The following is a 22,532-nucleotide window of genomic DNA, read 5'->3' as shown; positions in this document are numbered from 1 at the left end:
TACAAGGTTGATGTATAAATTCCTTTAAAAATCAGATCTGCTGGGTATATGAGATTCAGAATATATTCAGTGCTTCAATCATCTTTCTTGAAAATCTTTTAAATCTATAGGAGCATTCACTGACTAAAACAATAGTGCAAATATAATGCATATGTATATATATGAATCCCACTATAAAAAAAATGAGACAAAATTTTCTGTGCTCTTGAATAAGGGAGGCCAGAATTAATGAAGGACACAAGTCAAAGTCAACACAAATCTAAAAAGTAAGACAATTTCCCACTCATAGTAAAATCAGAAAACAATATTAAATTTTAAAATCTGCAAGTGTGCCTATACCTTAAGGATGTCATTTAAAACCCCAAAAAAGGCGGCACTCACATAATGGAAGACATAACAAACAATTTGAGATTAACAGCAATATCATTGTCCACATACTGCAAGGATATTAGTATAATAATTTTCTGATAAGGCACTTCTCTTGTTCATATATTAAAGAAACTGTCTAACTTTAAGAAGAAAAACTTTTTGGACTTTTTCCCATTGTTTTTAGTTAAAGCTGTGTGGTAATAAGTAAAAAAATTGAAATCAGAAAAATTAAAATTGACACACTTTTCGTGACTAGCACAATACACATGGACAAATATTTCTACAATCCAGGTAACACAAAAAAGAAAGTTACAGTACAGTCAGTAAATAATCACAAAAACTTCGTTTTAACAACAACAAAAATCAGTTCTATAACCACAAGATTAACAGAGCTGCATCCCCCAAAAAGGAAATTCCATTCACAGAGACACGCAAGAGTTGACATCAACCTGAGTTATGCTTTGTTGCTTCACAGTGAGAATTGCAACATAAGTGATAGGCGAATGTTTAACAGAAATATGGGATGATGTATAACATAAATATTCATGAGAAAATAGCTGCCCCATGAAGCTTTTGTGGACATAAAAACCTAAACACAATGTAAACCATATATCGATGCAGTTGCAAGAAAAATGTGTAACTTTGTTAATAATCAGCTTGAAAGAGAGAGTAGGAACCATTAAAGTTAATCATTTTTCTTGTGACGGCCATGATATGGAATCTCATCTCCTGGATTATTGACCGAACATTCTGGTGTAAATACTTAAAAACAACACTAAGCATGGCAATAAGAAGGAATTATCTAGAGGATTTCCATACAGCACACAAAAGTCTTAAGCAGGTAAGTCATTAGGAAAAAAGACAAGAAAAAAATATGTCCTCAAGAACGTTCTCCAACATGGGAAAAAAATAAACAAAAGAAAATCTTTCACAAACATTGAGAAGAGGCTTGAGACAAGGCTGTTTGCTGTCTGCAGCTTGCCAGGGGAAAACATTTACTTCTTCTTTTCCTTGTCATCCTTGGCGCTATCTGAGGAATAAAAAAAGAAAGTCAAATAAATAATAATAAATTACACTTTTATTTGTCTCAGAAGGGCACTTTGTTTTACAATGGCAAACATACATACATAAATACATACATACATAAATACATACATACATAAATACACACTATTACACAAATACAGAACAGTTTACAAACAATGCCACTGTCGGACGCCACTGTGCAGCGCCCTGTAATTTGAGCTAGGGTTGTCGTGTCTTGCTCAAGGACACACTCCAGTGACCACCCATCTGATCCCCGTGTCACCGACACTTGCTTGACATTGCTTGAGTCAAAACTGACTACTCAATTGGCCACTGGAGCCCCAATAAGCATGAAAATGCAGGTCCATGAGCACAAAGAATCTAACAAACCATAGGTCCATGAAAGAAAAACCTGAACAGGAAGATGTATATTAGTTTTATTAAAAGTTTTACAGCACTCACAACACAACAGGGTCATACAGTTGACGGCGGAGAAGTTCATGTCAGCGGGTAAGTGAAAAAAAGATCAACTCATCCGAAGTTCAACTAATTCATTGGGACTTATAAGTATAAGAAGAAGAGGTGCTGAGACCTGAGAAAAAGATCAACACAAGAGGAGTCGACAGTATAAATGCCACAGATAAGAGGTGTTACAAAAGAGTAACAAATACAAATAAGAAGGAAGAGAGATCAGGATGACGGGTGTTTGACGGGAAAGAAGGAGAAAACCCCACCAGAGCACTTGCCAACCACTGGCTAAAGATATAAGTTGAAAACATGAAATTCAGGTAGATGATCACTGGGGTGTATCCTAGAGGAAGACACAATAATACTAACTAAACAAACAGGGCTTTGTTGTGGTGACCAGCATTAAATTGTTTGCAAGACTATGCGTATGGGTGTGATATGGTGTTATGTCGATAAACATATGTTGTTTATGTATGCTAGTGTAAACTAACTTTAGAAACAGGGAAATCAAAAGTGGCAAGTTATAATTTTACTTTACTTTTAGACATTTGCAATCTGCTCGTGAAATGAAATAAAGCCAAACATACATAGATAGCATTGAAAATGTTAGGGCTACAAAAAAAAAAAAAGAAAAAAACGAAAAGAAAAAACGAAAAGAAAGAACCCCAGACTCTTACCCTTGGGGTTGAAATGCTTCTTGAGAGGCTGCCAGCACTGGAAGTAGTTGCTGTCCACCTTGGTGTTGTTGGCCCACTCGGTGACTGCCATGCTGAATGATGACTCAAACATAAAGGCCTGAGGGATGCAGATGAAAGAAAAACAATATTAAATAACGGAAGGACTATGTGTGTGTGTGTGTGTGTGTGTGTGTGTGTGAGTGTGTGTGTGTGCGTGTGTGTCTGAGTGTGAGTTCATGCACGCATGCTTGTGTGTGTGTGTGTGTGTGTGTGTATGTATGTTTGCAATTAGTAGAGGTTGTACGGTGCTTGCAACTGCACAAGGTCATAGAACCACCAGAAGATTAGAGGTGTTACAAGAGAGTAACAAACATAAAAAAAGAAGAAGGGGGAGATAAGGATGATTGATGTTTGATAGGAAAGAAGGGGCAAACTATACCAGAGCACCCACCAACCACCCACTGTGTGTGTATGTGTGTCATGTGTATGGTTGAGGAGAAAAGTGGTTGTCTTTGACAGGTGGAGGTCTTACAAAATGTCATCATATTGTAAAAAATGCAATGGAGGAACTGGGAAGTTGCAGCAACAAACAAGTTTTTTATTTTTAAAAACTTCCCCGCCCACAGACTGAAAAATTTTCTGCGTGCACAAGCAAAGAATCCAACAATTACACCACAGACACTGGTAGAATCACTAATTCAAATCATAACACATTTTTATAGATAAATATATTGCTTTAAAACAGTGGGTCTATACTGTTATAAGTCAATCAAAACAAGATAGGATTGTATAAAAACCTTGTCACCTTATTCATATTCATCGCCATACATCAAATAAATCTCATTTGACGTCCAACCATATATTTGACAACATTAAAAAACTTTTTGTTTACACAATAACATAAACATAAAGTAAGTCTATTCACTTACTTAAAAATGAAATACATAAAAACAATAAGCATGAAAACGCAGGTGCATGAGCGTCTTCAAATCATACTGCCAACCATATATACACAAAACCCCAACTCATTCAGATGTACAGCAATCAATTGCAACATTTCTAAACAAAAGACACCCGTCTTTCACTAAACTATTGATAGGCAATAAAAAAAATGAAACACAAACCATAGTTCCCTCAGCAATTTTCTGAGGTCCTAGTTCAGCATTTGAAGCCTTTTCAAAGCAGTCGTAGTCTGGCCCGTGTGGCGTCATCATGCTGTGCAGACTGCCACCCCCAGGCTTGAAGCCGTCCTCCTGGTGACAGAAAACACAAATCTGGCTTTAGTAACTACAGTCAAAATTGTGTAAGATGGCCATCCATGGTCTAGGAGAATTTCTAGCGGCCATCTTGGCAGAACTGATCAACATGTAGAAAACAAACCATTCTCTAAGGTCCAAACAGGAGGCGGTCGCAGGCTTAGGACTGCCATAAGTAGGCCCATTAAAGTGTTACTGATCGGTCAACTTGGGTAAACAGTGGGAGGGACCAGAAACCTCACCTTCACAATGTGCTGGTCAGAGATTAGTTAATTCGTAGGACAACAACAATAACAACAGCTGAATGGATTATGACAGCTCGTTCACACTGTCAGGGGCCGAATATAATTCATGGCAATGTGTCGGGTTATGATTATGACAGATTTACAAGGAAATCCTGGGCAGGTTTTTGGGGCCATTGGTTGATACACTGTCGTGGCCACAGCCATGTTGGACAGATTGTTGTTGTCTCAAGTTGGGTTATTATATGGAAATAGTGCAAGGGAGGAAATCGAAGTGGCCTTTTGTATGGTTGGTGGTCTTATATACGAAGCCATCTGGGCAGTTTCGACAACCTGCCTACTGTTCTATCATCCTAGTCATAAACATGCATGTGACATAAATCCAAAGAATGGAATAAACTCTCATGATTAATGTTTTACGTTCCGATCAACAGAAAACTGCCTACACCATGTACCCCAGCAAATGCGACCCCTTTCATTGGACTTGGCATGTAAGTAAGAAACTAAATTTCGTAGCCTTATGACTAAAATGAGTAAAATAACTGACCTTGGCTTCATAATTTCCATAGATCAGACCCATGAACTCGCTCATACAGTTTCCTGAAGACAAAAGAAAAAATAAATGAAAAATAAATTCCATTTATACAGTTCTGATTTCGTCCATTGTAGAGTGGCCAAATCCACCTATTTCATTGCAAAATTCTTCAGATACACTGAAAAGAAAAACATTTTCAACAAGGGCAGATATCATCCCAAACTAGTTGCTGACTCTGAGCCAGCATGACACATATTATTATATATATTACCTGCCACACAGCCTTGAAGAGTGAGAATAATAACAACAATTGCTTCCTTGAGTAAAGAGAAATAGATTAATCCAATGGTTACTTTGTGGAAAACCAAGACAGACACACAGAACAAGATTCAGTGAAAGGGAAAATGTAGGACCTACCATTGGCACCACCCCCCCCCCCCAACAATAATTGTTAACCTGAAAAAGAAGACAAACGAAAAGACCAGACCAGAGAAGTCACAACCCCCCTCCCCCCAATCACCACAAAACAAGGAAATAGTCTCACTGTGATAGTAGGGAGGTCGGAAGGTGTTCTCCTGCACAGACCATCTTGGTGGGAAGATGACGAAGTCCGCCGTGGCCACACCGGGCTTCAAAGAAGGACACGTCAGCACCGTGAAGATAGAGGGGTCCTGGGGGACAAGTTCATAGTAAAAATCACCTTCTGAAGAGTATAATTAACAGTTGAAGGAACCGTAAATGTATTCGCAAAATGATACGCCAAACTTCGCAGCAAGGATCAATAAGAGTGATATTTCATTTGTTTATCTTAACAGTCTCTATTTTGTAAGTTATAGCATCGTTATGCCAACACATACTCATTTTGTGTAAAGAAAAGCAGGGGTGTGCATCGGCGTATTCCACAGAAAGGGTCATGTTTCCATTTTTTTTTTTTTCACCCTCTTCTCCACTCAATGAGGCATTCAATTCAAAGCAAAAAATCCTTTTCTTTTTGAAAACGTCATTGTCAAACGACTAGTGGAAATCTTGAAATTGAGTTATTGATGAGGTGAAGAGTGGATCTGTTTTTATAGTAAAGAAGTGCTTTATAATTATGAAAAAACTAAATAATGAATATTTCAAAGTAGACTGTTGTCCAAAAGGTCTTATTGAATTTGCAGGTATAAAAGTCTTGTAAACACAAAGAAAAGTCTTGTCCTATTTCCAGTCATGGAAACTGGTGCCAAAACTTACCGCATGATCAAAGGCAACACAGTTGATGACCATAAACTTGCTGAGGTCATACTTGTACGGAGCATAGTTGCCATGCCAGGCTGCCACATCAAAAGGAGAATGACCCTGAGGGTAAAAAAAATATTAAGGAATTACAGTATTACCAATCAGACTGCATTACAAATACAGTAAACCATCCTGTATACCCTGCTAAAAATATGAGTGATGCTCAGGATAAGTATAAAGTTTATTTAGAAACCTTAACAACAACAACAAAATAAAAATAAAATTAAAGATAATTCTTGTAATGCCTTTAACAGAGATTTTGTGGAGCATGGAATAGATTTATTTCAACTCTCTTTTCTTCTCTGTAACTGCACCATCTTTCTCCTGCTTAACTGGCATGTGTAGGCCAACATCACCATCGATATCAGAACCAACATGTAAAATCCCCTTCCCTATTTCCAAATACAAAATTTAACAGACCTAAATCCACTCAATAAATAGCACTAGATGTACCCTGATGGGCAAAATACTCAATTTTGTTGGTGCAATTCTCAAAAGTAACATTTCTTCCTTCCCCTGTCAGCTAAATACAAAGATTTTTTAAATAGCTTGTCATACTTTCAACGTATTTTACATCATTTCTATTGAACTGATTTTACAGAGAAAATAATACTCTTAAAAAAATATTTAAAAAACACCTCAGGTTTCAAATAAAAATAGTGCACAGTAAATTAGTGACATCCATTTTTCAGATGTCTTACACTTTGCTTCATTTCATATATATACATGTGATATTGATTAAAATGATTGCAAGATAAGGTTCATCCAGGCCCAAACAAGTGAGAGAGATGGGACTGGGGTAAGCTTGCATATTACTGTAAATGTTGTTAGCGAGAACTTCAGAAATCATGTGACATACCACACTTCAGTCAGTTCAGTTATTTCTGTCTCCAAATCTTTTTAAAAAATGGAATGTATAGTTCTAAATCATGCTGACTCATTGTTGCCACAAGGAAGAAGAATAAATCCCTTTGAACCCCCCTTTACAATGCTAGCAAACAACTTTAGAGTTACAAATTTTTCTTGCAACCTCAACAATAGAGAAATATTTATTAGCTAACACAGTATAATTGATGGCAAAGGAAATTCTCCACAATGCTGCACATTCTAACCTGAGTGGCAGAAAACAAATGACCATGGTACTTGCTGATGACCGTATACTCTCTAACTTCCCGATCCTCATACCAAGCCACCGGCGACAAGAAGTCCCGGGGATTGGCCAACCCGTTGGCACCTGCAAGAAGACGTGAAATCATTTTAAAGGCATTGACAGTAAAATTATGCAGGGTCTCTATCACAAAAAAAGGTGGGGTTTTTTTAAAGAGAGAAACTCAAACATTTTTTTACTCACCCTGTAAAGTAAATACAAACATACAAACAGAGTTACTCGTTACACATTTTCATATCCATAGCAATATTATAATCATTCTTGATTGTTAGATCACGAATGAAATGGTTTCTAAGGGGTGTATTGGCAGAGCTGTTGAAGTACTTTTTCAAATGTATTTAAGTACAAATTTAAGTACAATCTAAAATATGTACTTAAGTACAGTAAAAGTACTTTCCTGTAAAATGTATTTGAGTACAAGTACTTTTTAAAAAAGTACTTATGAGTACATTTAAGTACTTTCTGCTAATATGCTAAAACACTTCAGTGCTAAGGCAAAACATCATATTGAATAACATATCTAGTATATTTGACAAATTCAGCCATTTATTACTAATAATGTAAACAGTATATAAAGCATTTGAATATACGCACTGAACGTAGGTGGAAATGGTCCGTGAAATTGAAAAAAAAAACCCCAGCAAACAAACAGACGCAACTAGTGAGTAAGTGATATTATGAATAAAACTTTTTTGTGCAAGACGATGTGATCAAATGTAAGTCAGTACTAGAGGTCGGAAAGTAGGAAAAGTATCCAAATTGGAAAATGTAAAGACAAAGTTGCTCTTAAGAAAATATAAAATTGTTGAAAATGGCCAGCAAAAAAAGAATGCATTGAATTCTTCATTAACGAATCCTCAAGGAATCAAGGTAGCCTTAAGCACAAACCACAAAAAAGGAAAAAAAGAAATTTAGGTAGCCTAAAAAATTGTTAGATTGATATACATTGAGAACTCAGTTTCAGTTTCAATTGATTATAATAGTGGTAAGACAGATTTTGGTCACACTGTGTAGTCCACGGCACCCACGGCAAACCAAAATAGGCCTACATGTAATTTCCTAGAGTCCAGTAAGTGTTGTTTAACCAAAAATTCTCTACTATAGTAGTCTCCGCCTAAGATTCCAGTGCTCGGGAGCAAGGGAAATACGGGATCTTAGCCGACGAAGCCAAGGAAGAATCTACAGTGACCCATGAATTGACGTGACCCCTGGGTAGGTTTATGACATATGGCGAGCAAAGAGTGATCAACCTTAAAAAGAAGGTGATGACCAATCACAGTAGCATGGTGGCATGAGGCATGCCACAATATTATACCGTTCTCTCATTAGCATATCGTCTCGAGATCTTTATCTACGTTTATCCAGTTGCCCCTCCCCTTTACCTGTCCAAAAATTGTAGCCTTCCATCTCTGATTGAGTCCCCCCCGCCTTTGTCGTTACGTACCATTACGACGTGACCACACCAATTAGAATTCAAGCTCTCTCGCAAATTCGGGAATAGAGAAAAACATTCACGAGAGTGGCTTATCTTTGACGCTACAGGCAGTTCTTTAATCTCTGCTTTTAACTCTTGGTTGATCGGCTGTGCCCGCCCAGGTGTTTGTTCCGTAAATTATGACCAGAAATGCCGGCACTTATTCTTTCATTAAGCTTCAAAAGTACTCAAAATGTACTTTAAAAATGCTCAAAAGTACTTTTATAAAAAGTATCGGAGTACAGTAAAAGTACTGGTTCTCAAAATGTACCGGAGTACAGTAAAAGTACCGAAAATTGTAACGTAAGTACAAGTACCGGAGTACTTGTACTCCGTTACAACCAGCTCTGTGTATTGGTGGCTATAGACACAAAAGCTTGAACATTAATTCATCATACTCATACTTTTCCTGAGCAGATAGAAGATAACTGTTTGATCGAAGTAAAAAGGTTTTTTTTAAAAAGATGTCAAGCAAACAAGTCAATGATATGACATTACAAAATGAAACAGTAGCATGCAGTGTTTGTCGTTGTGGTGCATGACCTTAGTTTTTAACTTTACTTGCTCAAGTAAGTGAGTGCAGTGTGACCACCATTGCTTGACATTATTTTCGAAACTGTGCCCACTAATCACTTGGCCACTGGAGTGGATCTATGGTTTCAAAAAAGCATTTTTTGAGACAAAACCTAAAACATCAAGAGAAAATCCATAAAAATAATAGTATAGAGAAAGAGCAGAAATCCAGCCATAACTGAAAAATAAAAACGCATAACTGAAAAATAAAAACTTGACCTGGTATTTATAATATCCCAAAAAGAGTTTTATCACTTAATCAAAATACCACGACATTACTACTGTGAAATCATCAGACAAACTTTCACTACCACCCCCCACTCCCTCCCAACTTCCCCAAACCCTAGAAAAATCCCCAAGAAATCACAAACAAACACAAAACATTCAACTGCAAGAGGTGCCAACAAGACCCTCACCCCCCCCCCCCCTCTCCCCCACTCACACACACAAAAAAACCTCAAACCCAAACTAGTCTGTTTCAGAAAACAAAGGGCCTACCAATGGGTCCAAGCGATGGGAGAACAAAATGGTCAGAGAACACTTCCAGGACGTAGCCCCTTGAGTTGCCCTTCACGTCAATGCTGAATCGGATGCCTCGCTGACACACAAGATGAAGACATTTCCAATCAATGAATAAGAACACACACAAAAAACAACAACAAGATAGATTAATCTTCAATTTATGTTCAATGAAGATCACAAAATGCTGAGCTTAGCAGAACATTAACTTCTTGAGGGGCAAATAAGATGACAATTTGTTTTCCTTAATTCTAAAACTTCCATCAAACTTTGTGAACACTGTAAGTTCTACATGAATATCACACTTAAGACTGTCATTACCGATTGGAAAGGCATAAAGACAGGAAAGCAAGCTTACTTTTTGTTATCAAAACAAAGATTGGATGTCTCATTTTGAGCACATGAGTGTGGAACTACCAACACGAAATTCATAGCTTAATTTGTTTTCAGTGCCACTTTGACAGTCGAGAGTTGGTTATCAGTAACTAAATATTCAAGTACTCTTTCTGAAATAAAAATAACAAGACCAAGTCTCTTTAAAAAAAAAAAATTATTTATGGAGCTCCCCACCTATAAAGTTGTAGGAAAAGAGTAAAGAACATGTACAACAATTAGATTTTCCTCTTCTGCTTCCCTCCTCCTCCTCTGACCCCGTTATAGAATTAAAGGGAATTATATATCACCATGAAATAATATTCTCACCTGTATAACACAAATTTCATTGGGTGCAACATTCATTTTTCCCATTTCTGTTGTGATGAACAGAGTCCCTTCTTGTGGAACTGAAATGGGAAGCGAAAAAAATAAATTACTTTACGTCAGGAGCAGAGAATGACTCGGTTCATTAATCAGAAAAACACTGTCAATAAACATTCTTTCTTTTAGAGAGTAAAGACAAACATCTTGTCAATAGCAAGACATTATATGAAGATTTTTATTTTATTAAAACCAAATTTGTGACATTACGTTGCAAATAGTCATCCATTTCTTTACACCGCAGAGTATACTATATCTGCTACAATTCAAGTCTGCATGACTGCAATTACATCAATGAAACTCACCAATCAAAAAATCGCCATCCGAGTTGTACAGGCACCTGAAGAACAAAAAAGAAGGAATTAAATAAAAGGAATGAGTACTCCAAACTCCAAACCCTGGAAAAAATTAACACCCCCCCCCCCAATAAACAATTCTATTAAGTGCACCATTCATAATTTATCTACCAAAAAAAACACACACACAAACCCCCCCCAAAAAAAAAACCAACAACTACTCCTCCCATAACAAATGTCTTAGTTTATTTTTGTAAATATGCTTACCAAATAATTTTGCTCTCTAAATCTGTCTCACTTTCAGTATCTAGTCCACAGCCTACAAACATTAACTAAATACATAATACAGTTTTTGTTCTTATGCCAGATATACTTTAGACCTTGAATGATTCTTCAGTTTCTTGGCTGAATAGTTCCCAAAGCCAAAATATTGTACCCGGATTAGCTGGTCATAAAACCCAGGATTCAACCATTGTAACTCCTATACCCTCACTACTAGATTAAGACACCCTGTCAAGTAAATTCAACCATACTGGCACTCACTTATTTTCCATAGGTTTGTTGCAAGTGTAGATGTAGATTGCAATGCCACTGCGGGCTTTTGGGTCTCCAGCACCACAAATTGTGGCAAGACCCTGACAAGCAAAGACAAAGTTAATGACTTAACTGCCCCTTTCAACACTGTAAGATTATTCATGAGGTAAGGTATCTTAATTTAATGCCCACAGGAAAAGACCGAGTAATGAAGAGCATCGAACCCCCACTACAAAACCCAACTTTCAAGAACGACCCATGTTTAATTTAAACCAGTCATTTATGCTGTCTCCAGCATGTTAGCAGCTGAGTTAACAAGCACACCTGATCCTGACCACAACGTGGAAATAGGCAGCAAATTTCTTTTGATAAGATGACTTTATAATCATTACCACCCCACCCCCCCCCCCACAAACACACACAAATAGCAAAATACAAAACAAAAGCACAAGAAAATATCTGAATATCAGGAAAAAACATTGACATATTTAACACCTGGAAATTTGTATTCAAGTTATTCGTATATCAAACTGTAATAAATGCTAGTTTCCACACTCACACACTACACCTTAACAACAAAGAAAATGTTGTCAGTGATTATGAACTGTCTTGAAGACACAATTTTGCTCATGGAACAAATGATGAAATGGTTAAGAAAGAAAAATAAACAGACAACATTAATGAATAGCAAAGCAACCTTAAAAAAGTGGAAATGTTATACACAAAATCGAAGGAATCTTTGAAAAATTGATCATCAGTCCAAAAACTGTCTTTAAAAGGAACAAACACCATATTTTCATCCAACTAATATATCAGGATTTTAAAATATTTCCTAAAAGTCATTATTAAAATATTTATAATTGTTGCTGAGAAATTATCCTCATATTTGTTCATATTACAGAATGAACAGAATTAAATTTAATAGTAGAACAAGGCAACTTCAACAATCCTCACCTCAACGAAATCCTGCTTTTTCTTGGGGAAGTCAAAGGGATTCCATCTCAACTGTAAGCAAAATAGGATCAAATAAACATCTATCAATTTTTTTCAAGCATTAAAACAGAAACAAATGAAATTTAATTTTCTATGATAATTTACAGGATTGGCGCAAAGTCTGAACTGGTTCAAGTCTAGAGGAAACTGCTGAGACTGCGAGACTACGAGAAAGGATGTTCATAAAAGTCTTAAAAACTGGCTCTGACTACAAGGAACCAACACCATTTTCTCAACTATGTTAATGATTATAGAAATTTCACTACCCAATCTACACAAATTGGATCCTTGAGAAGGCAAGTTGCATTGACTATGAGAAAGGTTTTTTTTGTAAGTCCAATAACTGGCTCTATTCCAGGAACCAATATCATTTTCTCAAAAATGTTAACAATCATCGAAATTTCACTTCCAAATTTACACAATTTGGATCCTTTAGAAGGTGAATTGTTTTGACCCTGCCCACCAGAGCAAAAAAAACAACAACCTGACCATTAAATCAAGAATGTAACATGTACTAAACAGAGTGTGGTATGATAGTTAGATTTTGTTCTAATAAGACTCCTGAATGTTTACAACACTTTTGCCTCACTCTTCCATATCATCTTGATTAAAGTTTAAAATCTCCAATGCAGCTTACCATTGGTGAGGGATAAAAGAAGTTAGTGTGACTGGATCATTTGGTAAAGAGAAACGAAACTCCTCTCTTAAATTTCAATCATCACAAACAATATGAAATACATTTAAGGGCTTAGAAAAGATAATTTAGTTTTTGTTTTAATAAGACTGTCATGGTACATGCAAGACAACTAGGTCATATAAGTGCAGAAGATTAGAGGTATTACAAGGGAGTAACAAACACAACAAAAAAGGGAAGAAAGGTAAGGACGATAGATGTTTGATAAGAAGGAAGGAGGAAACCACACCAGAGAAATCATCAACCACCCACAGGTAATTTATAAATTTATTTTTGAAACGTGCTCCAGACAATTCAAAACATTAAAAGACCAAACTCTTCACTTTAGGAACAACAAAAACCTGATTTGGGTTTGGCTCCACAGTGTCCCAGTCATGAGTCAACAAACCATTGTCGATCTTCTTGAATGGTTTGTGAATGACAGAGGGTCGAATCCTGTAAAGCCATCTGTGAAGAAAAAAAGAAAGAAACAAAGATTAGTTATTTTTCATACAAGTATACTCAATACAATTTAGTATACCATGCTGTCCTTTTGTAAGAAAAAGAAGGAGGGCTATACCTGTGTGAAAATGGATTACGAGGGCAGGCAAAATATCAGAAATAATTTTTTTTAAAAGAGGATAAGGGCAACAGCTGTGCACACTGTTTCTTGCATGGACACTTTTTTATTTTTGGTGGGGGGTGGGGAGGTTGACAATGCAAAATATAATACACAAATACACAAATGAAGAAAAAAAGAAAAACCTATCTAAAGTGCAATATATATCTTGCTGTAAATGATATTGACCAGAAGTGGAGGCTTTATGATACTTTTAGTGACTTACGTTCTTTTGTTCTCATGCCTCATGGCTGTAAATGCAGAACCTGATAGCTGCTCAGCATAAAGTCCATAAGCACATTTTTGTGGATTGTTCTGTAGAAAGGAATAGGTAGTCAACATCCTTTATGTATTAACAAAGCATATCAAATACCCCAACCCATTCCCTCCTCTGCCTTTACAAACAAATGACAAAACTTCAAAACATGTATTCAGTGGTTATGGAGAGGAAGATCAAGGAAAAAAAACCCAACTACGTACCATAAACGACTGATCATTCATTTTTTGCCACGGATACAACTTGTTATTATTTTTCTTCTTCAAAGGAGAAATACCCGAAAATTTGCTTTTGGACAAAATAAAATATATCTCGTAAGCTTTACATAAATTCAGATTGTAAAAAATGCAAAATCCAACACAATGCTCAAGACAGCGATAATGACTGTGTTAGAAGACAGGCAGTCAAAGAAGTAGCCTACACCAAAAGATTGATCATACAAGAGAAAGAGTAAAAAGAAAAAAAATAATCATTAAGTTGGACCATTTAACTCTATATGAAACACTTCACTCTCATCAATTCAACGGCAGTTTAACCAAGGGGAACCTATATACAATATTATATTACACAAAATAAATACATTGTGATATGATCTGTGAGAAAAATAAACACATCAGGAAAGCAGTAGTGGAGTGGACACCCATATAAATAAAGAAGAGAGCGTGACAGTGTGACACCTGTTAGAACAACTATGACTAACAACACAATCATTATTCTTTGACTTGGAAATCATGAATTATATTCTCTTATTATGATTACATGAAACACTCACCTGGCCCTCTGGCAAGGCTCCAGGACATCTGGGGTCTTCAGTGGCAAATTCATTGTCAAAACCAGACATGTACTGCAAAGGTGAAAAAAGTGTTTACTTTATGATACTCATATAGACTAGTATAGCAATGCCTTCCAGAAAGTAAACCCTAACCATTTAAGTTTGGCTCTAAAACATTGAGCCACTGATTACTCATGAATCATGAAAGTCTCATACATCACATAAATGATATAATATCTATCAAGTATCCTAATTCAGAAGTACATTTGAAGCTAAGGGAAACTCCAATATTAACATTCCTTGCTGTGATAAGCAAAACTTTTAATCCAGTTTATTGCACACCATAGAATATTATAACAACTTTATCAAGAAGAATATGGTAATCACCTAACAAATCAAGTACTGGTCCATGAAGTGCTGTACTCACATCCAAAGCATGCTTCAGCTTGTAGGGGAGTACTAGCAGTCAACTCAAGGGAGCTCATTAAATGCACAAGACCAGAGAGGGTCATTTTGACACAAAACTCAAAATACATAATCAAAATAGAAGACTTTGATTTGAGCCCTTTTGATTTTGTTAATCTTTGCTCTATTATTTGTTAAGTCCTTTTCCCCCTCAGAGGAATTGGATAATAATATATATGCTGGGGACGAAAATGAACACTGCTGAAAGGTCTCGTGTCAACAACTCGGAAGGCTGGATGACTTCACCAAATAATTCAGGCTCATTTCAATTATTACAACTACTATCTCTGTCCCCAAAGCTAAAAATACTGTCAAGCTCTATAACGCACATACACTGCTTTCAATTATACATGAATATCTACTTTGCCAAGTACACATTTTGAAGTAAACAACATCTTACTTTTGGGGTCTCGAACTGAACACACAACCTTTTTAAATCACACAGGTCTAACGCCTTATTTCACTAGACTAGATTGAGACATGATTTAAAATATCAAAGGGTGCTTCAGAATTTAAGATTTATTATTAATGTAAGGGTCAAGACTCTAACCAAGCCCTGTGACACTGTTATAGTTCAATAATATTTTTTAAATCATTTGCCACCATGTAGGCCTAAACAAGTACTTTAGTACAACTTTCTGAAGCTACCCAGTCTCCCAAAGCAGTTTATGTAATCCAGATACATAGTATCCTTTTAAAACATGAAAACATGAGTATCTGAAGTTAATGGCCATACAAGATTCTCTACAGCCTAAATAAAGTACTATATAATTGCAGTATCTGGAACTATACATCAGTAAAGCGTCATTGATTTTTAAAATTATCCTTCATAATGTCTACATTTAGACTAAACCATTTATCGTCACCAGCTGTTAAAACATCACAAGCCAAACATTTTCCACAAAAAAAAAATATAGCAGTTTTTCAATCTATGGTAGGCCCTTTTGGCTGCATGTGCAGAGAAATATCTTGTCGAATCATAAATTCTAAATGGCTATCAAATCACAAGTGCCAATGTAAAATAGCCTAGCTATAGCCATGCTCTCCTGGGCTGCATAATTTATGATTGCTTTATATAACAACCCGCATGGCCACACAGGGTGGTGGAGACTGGTCTTTCCAAACCTGCCCGCCCAGACAAAGTTCTATGTCTTATAGACATAATATTTACAATTTTCTTAGATGTAACGAAAAATATGCACACATGTGGCCCTTCTGAATGCAGCAAGAGGGTAATAATTCATTGTTTTCTCAAGACTGTTGAAGAAGATTCTGAAGCTGATCAGGAGAAGGGGAATTTATGATGCACTATTATATGGCGTATATGGGCATTCAGCTTGTCAAAGAAAACAGATAAAATGGAAAGATAACCGGTTCACCGCTACATTATTTTGAAGATCAGTCTCATCTACAACAATGTCTTCAATGATGGGTTTTAATTTAACCTTTGTAATCAAAATTGAAAGACGTTTATAATTAACAAGACCAAAAAAACTTTCATGACAAATATGTTGGAGGAAGCTGGTACGTAGTTCATAAAGATAGCAAGGAGACACGAGAAAGAAATGGACAAAAATACAGGCCCGAGACCCAAACAAAGGAAGCATCGTGCATATAGGCCTACAGAGTAGGCATCATCTGCATGAATCTTCAATGTGTCTTAATTTGTTGTGTACCCTGCTCATGGCCTGTGCTAGTACTGTAGAAGAAAGCTAGCTGGCTGTGCACAACTTACAATAATTACAGCGTAGGATGTGGACTGTTATGTCTGGCATGAGGGGGAAGGTCGATTGACTTCTGATGAATTGTGATCTTGCATCATAGACTATATATGCACGATCCCTTGCCAATATTTATGGCAAAATAATACTGCAGAGTGATGAATGCCGTTCCTAAATTAAAAACACTACACCTGCCAGAGGGATCTCAGCCCTAACTTGTGAGCTCAACATCACAATTGAACAGAAGTATCCAACAGAGACGCACTGAAGGGCAGTCGAATAGCGTTTACAGCGTCATTGAATGATCCCTCAAATATACACTCTAAAACACATATACCTTCTGTTAATGTTGTCAGACTGGTGCGTCAAAGCCCTTCAACCAATTAAAGTCAAATACCCAGACCATCCTTTTTTCAGAAAATATTCATGAGTACAAGCGAATTCTACTCAAACATTCAACCAGGCGGGTTAAGTGGTTGACATACAAGCAGTCCGTTATTCCTCACAAGGGGACATTCAGTGCAAGGACTGTCTGAGACAAAAGGACAACAGTCTGACAAAATCATGAAGCCATGAGTCATCAAGCACTGTTACCCCTGCACAATACTTGCAAAGATAAGATCTATCACGAAAATAAAAAAATATTCAGGAGTTGAAATCAGCTGACGACCAATGCTTTTTATAAAGGAATGTATTTGATTGTGCGTACGTGTGTGTGCGTGATGAATAAACGCGAGACTTTACATGAGCGCTTCCATCAGAAAAGAGGTTTTAAATGGGAAGGTGAAATAAGACGGTACTTTTCAAAGTAATAAAATGCTAAAAATGCACACTATAATACAAAGATCTACGTATTATTATATAATTTCCAGTTCGAATCATTAACAAGAATATAAATATATATATGTAGTCATTAGGGTACTTTTTTTACATCATGAACTAAAAAAATTATCAAGAGCGCAGATTGACGATTTCTGTAATACTTAAAACCTCTACTAAAACTTCTTTATTTAAATTCTTGTAAAGTGCTAATATTATCATTTATGTTCTATCTTTTAAAGGTCTGCAAACTATAAATTTTATTCTCTATGAAAGTTTTTAAGTTGTGATCATAAGCTGTACCGATTTGTAATCTAGCAAACCACGCTTTTGGCAAAGTAAACCACAGTAGTAAGTCAAATAAGTATGGCTTATATTTGTAAATTTTATCAGCTTAAAAAGGAAATAATGAACAGTCTAATCTTCACATTACAAAAACATCTTTTCAAGAGATGGTAATTTATCTCAACCAATGGACAATGCCTTTATATAATATTTTCTTATTATTGCATCAATTTTGAAGTCTAATGAAGTTAAAAGAATGAGCTCGTGTTTTCTCTCCCCTGGAAAAAAAATGATTTCAGGGTTTGTGACATTTTAAATTCTGGCAGACAGGCTAGCTATCAAACAGCTTGCATAATAGTCCTAGGCATTCCCCACTCCCCAGACTGTATGATCTAACGTATAACTTATAGCAATTTTAATATGCTAAATATACGTTTTAATAAAATTTAGGAAGACCTCAGCCAACGCCTTAATTTTGACTGAGATTTTTTTTTCTTCTTTTATTTTTATTTTAAATCAAACGGGCAACTGGACACGGCAGGGCAAGGGCCAGCTTGGCTTAGGTTAATCAGACAAGATCTAGATTCTAAATGTTCCAATGGGGAAAAAACGAGAAGAAAATAGTGTGCCTATGAGAATGAGAGGGGGAAAGGGGGTGAAACATAGGGCTCCGTGGCATAATAAACTAGCTGACCTCAAAATCTGAAGGACAAGCACATCATGTTATGCTAGTGTGATCATACACTGGAGGTGTGTTCTAATAACAAGCCAATGAAATTTCAGCAACGCGGCACACCCCCAAGCGCGAAGTCTAAGGGTCAAGGACTTAGGGGTGAAAGACATCAAGTTTGCTCTGAGAGAATGAATTTAAAAATATCTTTACACGCGTTTGCAATGATTAGGCCTACGTGATAAGTGATAACAGCTATCACGAAAAACTAAAAGACAATGACAATATAAAGTCTAGATATACTTGTTTTCTTCTTCTCCACGATTATCGAACCACACATCAGCAATAACAACACTCAGCATGCAGTGTCATCATGCACCGTCTGTTTAGTCCACGACTCAAACATCAGACTTTTATTCGTTTAATTATTATATTTGTAATCATAGAAACGATGCAAATAATAATAAGATACTATATTAAAAATACTACTGAAAAAGAAAACTTTTTTTTCAACGCTAACCTTGAGCTCAGCAGCCATTTCTGAAGTTTATCTCGCCCTCGTCACCGACCGTCGGACTGACTCGACAACACTTTGACGTTTCTTCGCTCGTGTCCCACAGAAATGGGACTTGCACTGGTGGTGCACGTACTTCCGCTCAATGTTTTGGTTTTGTTTTGCGGCAAGTGTGTGATGTTTGTTTGGGCTTTTTAAAAATCCATTTCTATTTGAATAATTTACTAAATGAATTTGTCAGTAAATAACCAGAGATATGCATCATCTGAAGGGGAGGGGGATAATGTTTTTAAAAAAGTGGGACTGAAGCAAAATAACCCGTTTAGCGTTTTCAGCGATTTTTGTTCACATCTTGTGGGACAAGTGCAGTAGGGTGGCTCCGTACATACATTTGGTTTGATTAAGGAGATTAAAAATCTGCAAATAATTATTCTAAACAGCCTATTAGCATTTTTTTCACAATATTGTTATAAAATGTGTTTCAAATCCCGTTTTACTCATAGGATATTCTGCCAAACTGATAATAATTTTTTTGAAAAATGTTTCTTGATAATTTCTATCAAGAAATGCACTCTTTTACAAGCGGCACAGTTTTTGGAAGCCTGAAAAAGACGACTGTCCAAATTAGATATAAGTTGATATTTGAAATGGAGGAATAGGTGTAAAAAATATTAATACAATGGAACATTTAATTTTTTTTAAATTATCTTTCGGAGAATAATTCTCTGCATTGAACGTTGACCGCTGACATACTAATAGCCGTTTCATTTTCCGCGGTCCTTGCTTGCCATCAATAACTTCCTTAGCGACAATCTAAATAAGCGCCCTGAAAGGGATCTGAACTGTGTGTTCAGACAGAGAGCTGTGCCCTTTTGGATAATGTATTTCGGTTTGTATACCTTTTATTTAGTTTGATATATTTACATTAGAAATGAATTTAGCAGGATGCACTTTGTATGTGATTAGAGAACCGGTTCTAGGCCTTCTTCTTAATACAAGTGCGATTCTTGAATGTCTTGATTTGTTTTTGATAGCAACTTTAGCACTTTAGCCTTAGCAGAACCTGCCTTTACCTACTCTTACCAGATCTAAGTTACTTGTCAGTATGTCAGCCACGGATGACAGCGACTTTTGCAAGTTTGATTTGCAACACTTATCGTAGTGTTTGATCATTCCATTTTAGATAAGGTATTATAATTGCATAACCTTTTCAAATTTCATCAGCAAAGTAAAGTACAGATTACAGATCCTTCCTTGTCGAGTTTTCAGTTCGATCATCATCGTGTTATGGTGTAAAAAAGCGTGTGACTTCACCTTTAAAAAGATAGAGACTCTAGACTATATCATATGAAGTCTGCTGTGGAATTGATGGCAGGAGTGCAAATAAAGCTTTTGATGATTAGACTTGGGTCGAAGGTGAAGAGTCAGGAAAAGACTATTGAAATTGAAAGGCTATCCTCGGAATACAAAATATATAGAATAGGGTCTCTGATATATATTATTAAAAATAAGTGATCACTTTTAACAGTCATAATGCATTGGTCTCAGGGAAAGATCTTTGTATGTATGATCAATCTAGGCTCTTAATTTCTTATACCCTATCTGTACGTCGTGTTTTACTATCGTATCGATAGGACGTGGGGAAATCTGTACTGCTACCACTTTCCAAAGAGAAATTTACTCGTTAATCCGATCCGTACTCTTTGCATAGCAGTCTGTCAAAAGGATTTTTTTTTTAAATACTGAAAGTTTCAAAGAGATTTTCGTGCTAGAGATATTCTAAAATGTGAAATACAACCCCTGGGGTACAAAATGACCCCAGGGCGTACGGATAGGGTTAAGAATTTACTATTTCAGTATTATACTATTCAATATAATGATTTCCTATTCTTTCCAAGAACTTGACCCTTAAATTAAATTGGCCCTGCATGTGGCCTTTTTAATAACTTTATAATAGAATTTCTAAAAAGAAAATGTATAAACTTCATCATGTAAAAATATGTTCATCTGAATTTTATAAGATATGCATTTTGTATTTTGGTTGTGTACTTATTAGATAGATGACTTTTAAGTTAAGACAACAACATCCAGGTAATTTTTTTCCCCCATTTTAGCTACAGAGAATGAGATGTAGAGTGGCGATTTATAAGATAGAGACTTGGTTCGACTAATGTTCTTTTATATTTCTTGTTGACAGAGAACTGAATTAAAAAGGCAACTCGTTAAAATGGATGAAGATCCATCGTCTGTTCAGCCCTCTGGCGATCCATCGAGTAAGTATTTTAATTTTGTGCCAGTATTTCCTGGTTTTTATTGCCAATAATGTTTATGCAGTGCTGTATATCTGTGTTTTGTTGTCATTCTTAGAGTAGCTCTTTTATAGGCATAAGGCTTGTCTGATCTAGGTGACGGTTATGAAAATAAATATAATCTGTTTTGTAAGAGGTATGCATGTGTTTTGTAGTTTTCCTTATCTTTCATACCAATTTTTCATGATGCAATATAATTAAATTTAATAACCTGAGAGACATCTATAGTATAGTACAAGACTGATTTTGCAAAATTCAGAATCCCATTTTGAAAGTTTGTAGGTTTTTTCGTTTTCTTTGTTTTTCATTTGCATCTTTTAAGTTTTCATTAGTCAAAAGCATTTAAAAGGTGTTTTTTCCCCTTTCAAACTTAGGAGAAAATGGTGAGCCAGAGCAGGCTGCTGGGGATGGTGCTGGTGACCCTGTACAACCCAGTCTTCGTGCTGTGAGCATTGATGATGAGAAATGCGCAAAATCTGTGCAGGATGTAGCTGAGCTTGTCCGCAGTCTCAACCAAGACCCATACAGTGAAGATGAGGTGGAAGAAAATAATTCTTTCTAAATGTCTTAAATATTTATATTATGTTTTCTCAAGTCCCATGTTTACATGATAAGTTTTTTGATAGAGTCATTATTTAAATGAAAATTATTGGTTTATCCAGTCAAGGCAATTAATACATGTGATTTTAGGGATTTGCTCGGAGAGTGTAAAGGAAAAAAAAAGGAATTGAAAAAGAAGAGGGATTGAGAAATTCATCAATTTAATATTTTTAATAGACAAGTTAGCACCCCACTAATCAGCTGCTTAAAAATGCTTTACAAAATTAATTCTATTAATTCTTTTCATCTCATATTTAGTTATTGTGAATATTGTTTCCTTGCAGACGGAAATGCGCTTCCTGTATTCGAAACCCACCTGTTTTCTGTTACTTGGGAAACCTGGAGTTGGGAAAACCACACTTGCCAGACGTTTTGCAGCAGAATGGAAATGTCAGCTCATCAATTGTAAGCACAGAAGTCAAAGGTTCTTTACAGTGTCTTCCTCTCACCAAGAGCAAAAATTTGATGTATTTTTGTTTCGTGTTCATGTGAAGTCATGTTTATAACTTTATTTAAGATGTTGTGGGTCTCCTGTTGTCATGATTGTTTACAGAGTAGGTTTAGTTTCTTTTATGCTGCTATCAACAAATACTCAAACGAGAAAATGTTCCCTTAAAAATTTCATAATGAATATCCTTCTCATC

General features: G+C 36.0%; 2 protein-coding genes across 2 annotated transcripts in view; one reads left to right on the top strand and one right to left on the bottom strand.

The window, feature by feature from the left end:
- Positions 1-551: 551 nt before the first annotated feature.
- Positions 552-19,158, bottom strand: LOC101851389 (homogentisate 1,2-dioxygenase). The gene is made up of 16 exons (XM_005091136.3): positions 18,986-19,158; positions 14,506-14,577; positions 13,683-13,771; positions 13,200-13,305; positions 12,126-12,176; positions 11,181-11,272; positions 10,647-10,681; positions 10,288-10,367; positions 9,565-9,664; positions 6,964-7,085; positions 5,807-5,911; positions 5,118-5,244; positions 4,586-4,638; positions 3,665-3,793; positions 2,541-2,658; positions 552-1,399 (listed from the first exon to the last, which is right to left on the bottom strand). The coding sequence occupies exons 1-16, from the start codon at positions 19,001-19,003 to the stop codon at positions 1,365-1,367; spliced, it is 1,332 nt and encodes a 443-aa protein (XP_005091193.1). The 5' UTR covers positions 19,004-19,158; the 3' UTR covers positions 552-1,364.
- Positions 19,159-19,784: 626 nt separating this feature from the next.
- LOC101859539 (adenylate kinase 9) overlaps positions 19,785-22,532 on the top strand; it is a gene marked incomplete in the record, with an annotated part of 54,190 nt that continues 51,442 nt past the window's right edge. Inside the window, 4 exon segments of the mRNA XM_013089691.1 lie at positions 19,785-19,868; positions 21,177-21,252; positions 21,663-21,826; positions 22,173-22,293. Of these exon segments, the coding sequence (XP_012945145.1) occupies positions 21,207-21,252; positions 21,663-21,826; positions 22,173-22,293 (331 nt within the window).

The sequence above is a fragment of the Aplysia californica genome, unplaced genomic scaffold (genome assembly GCF_000002075.1).
Source record: "Aplysia californica isolate F4 #8 unplaced genomic scaffold, AplCal3.0 scaffold00026, whole genome shotgun sequence".
Lineage (NCBI taxonomy): Eukaryota > Metazoa > Mollusca > Gastropoda > Aplysiida > Aplysiidae > Aplysia > Aplysia californica.
Note: the sequence above shows the minus strand (reverse complement) of the source record. Positions and strands in the feature narration are given on the sequence as shown.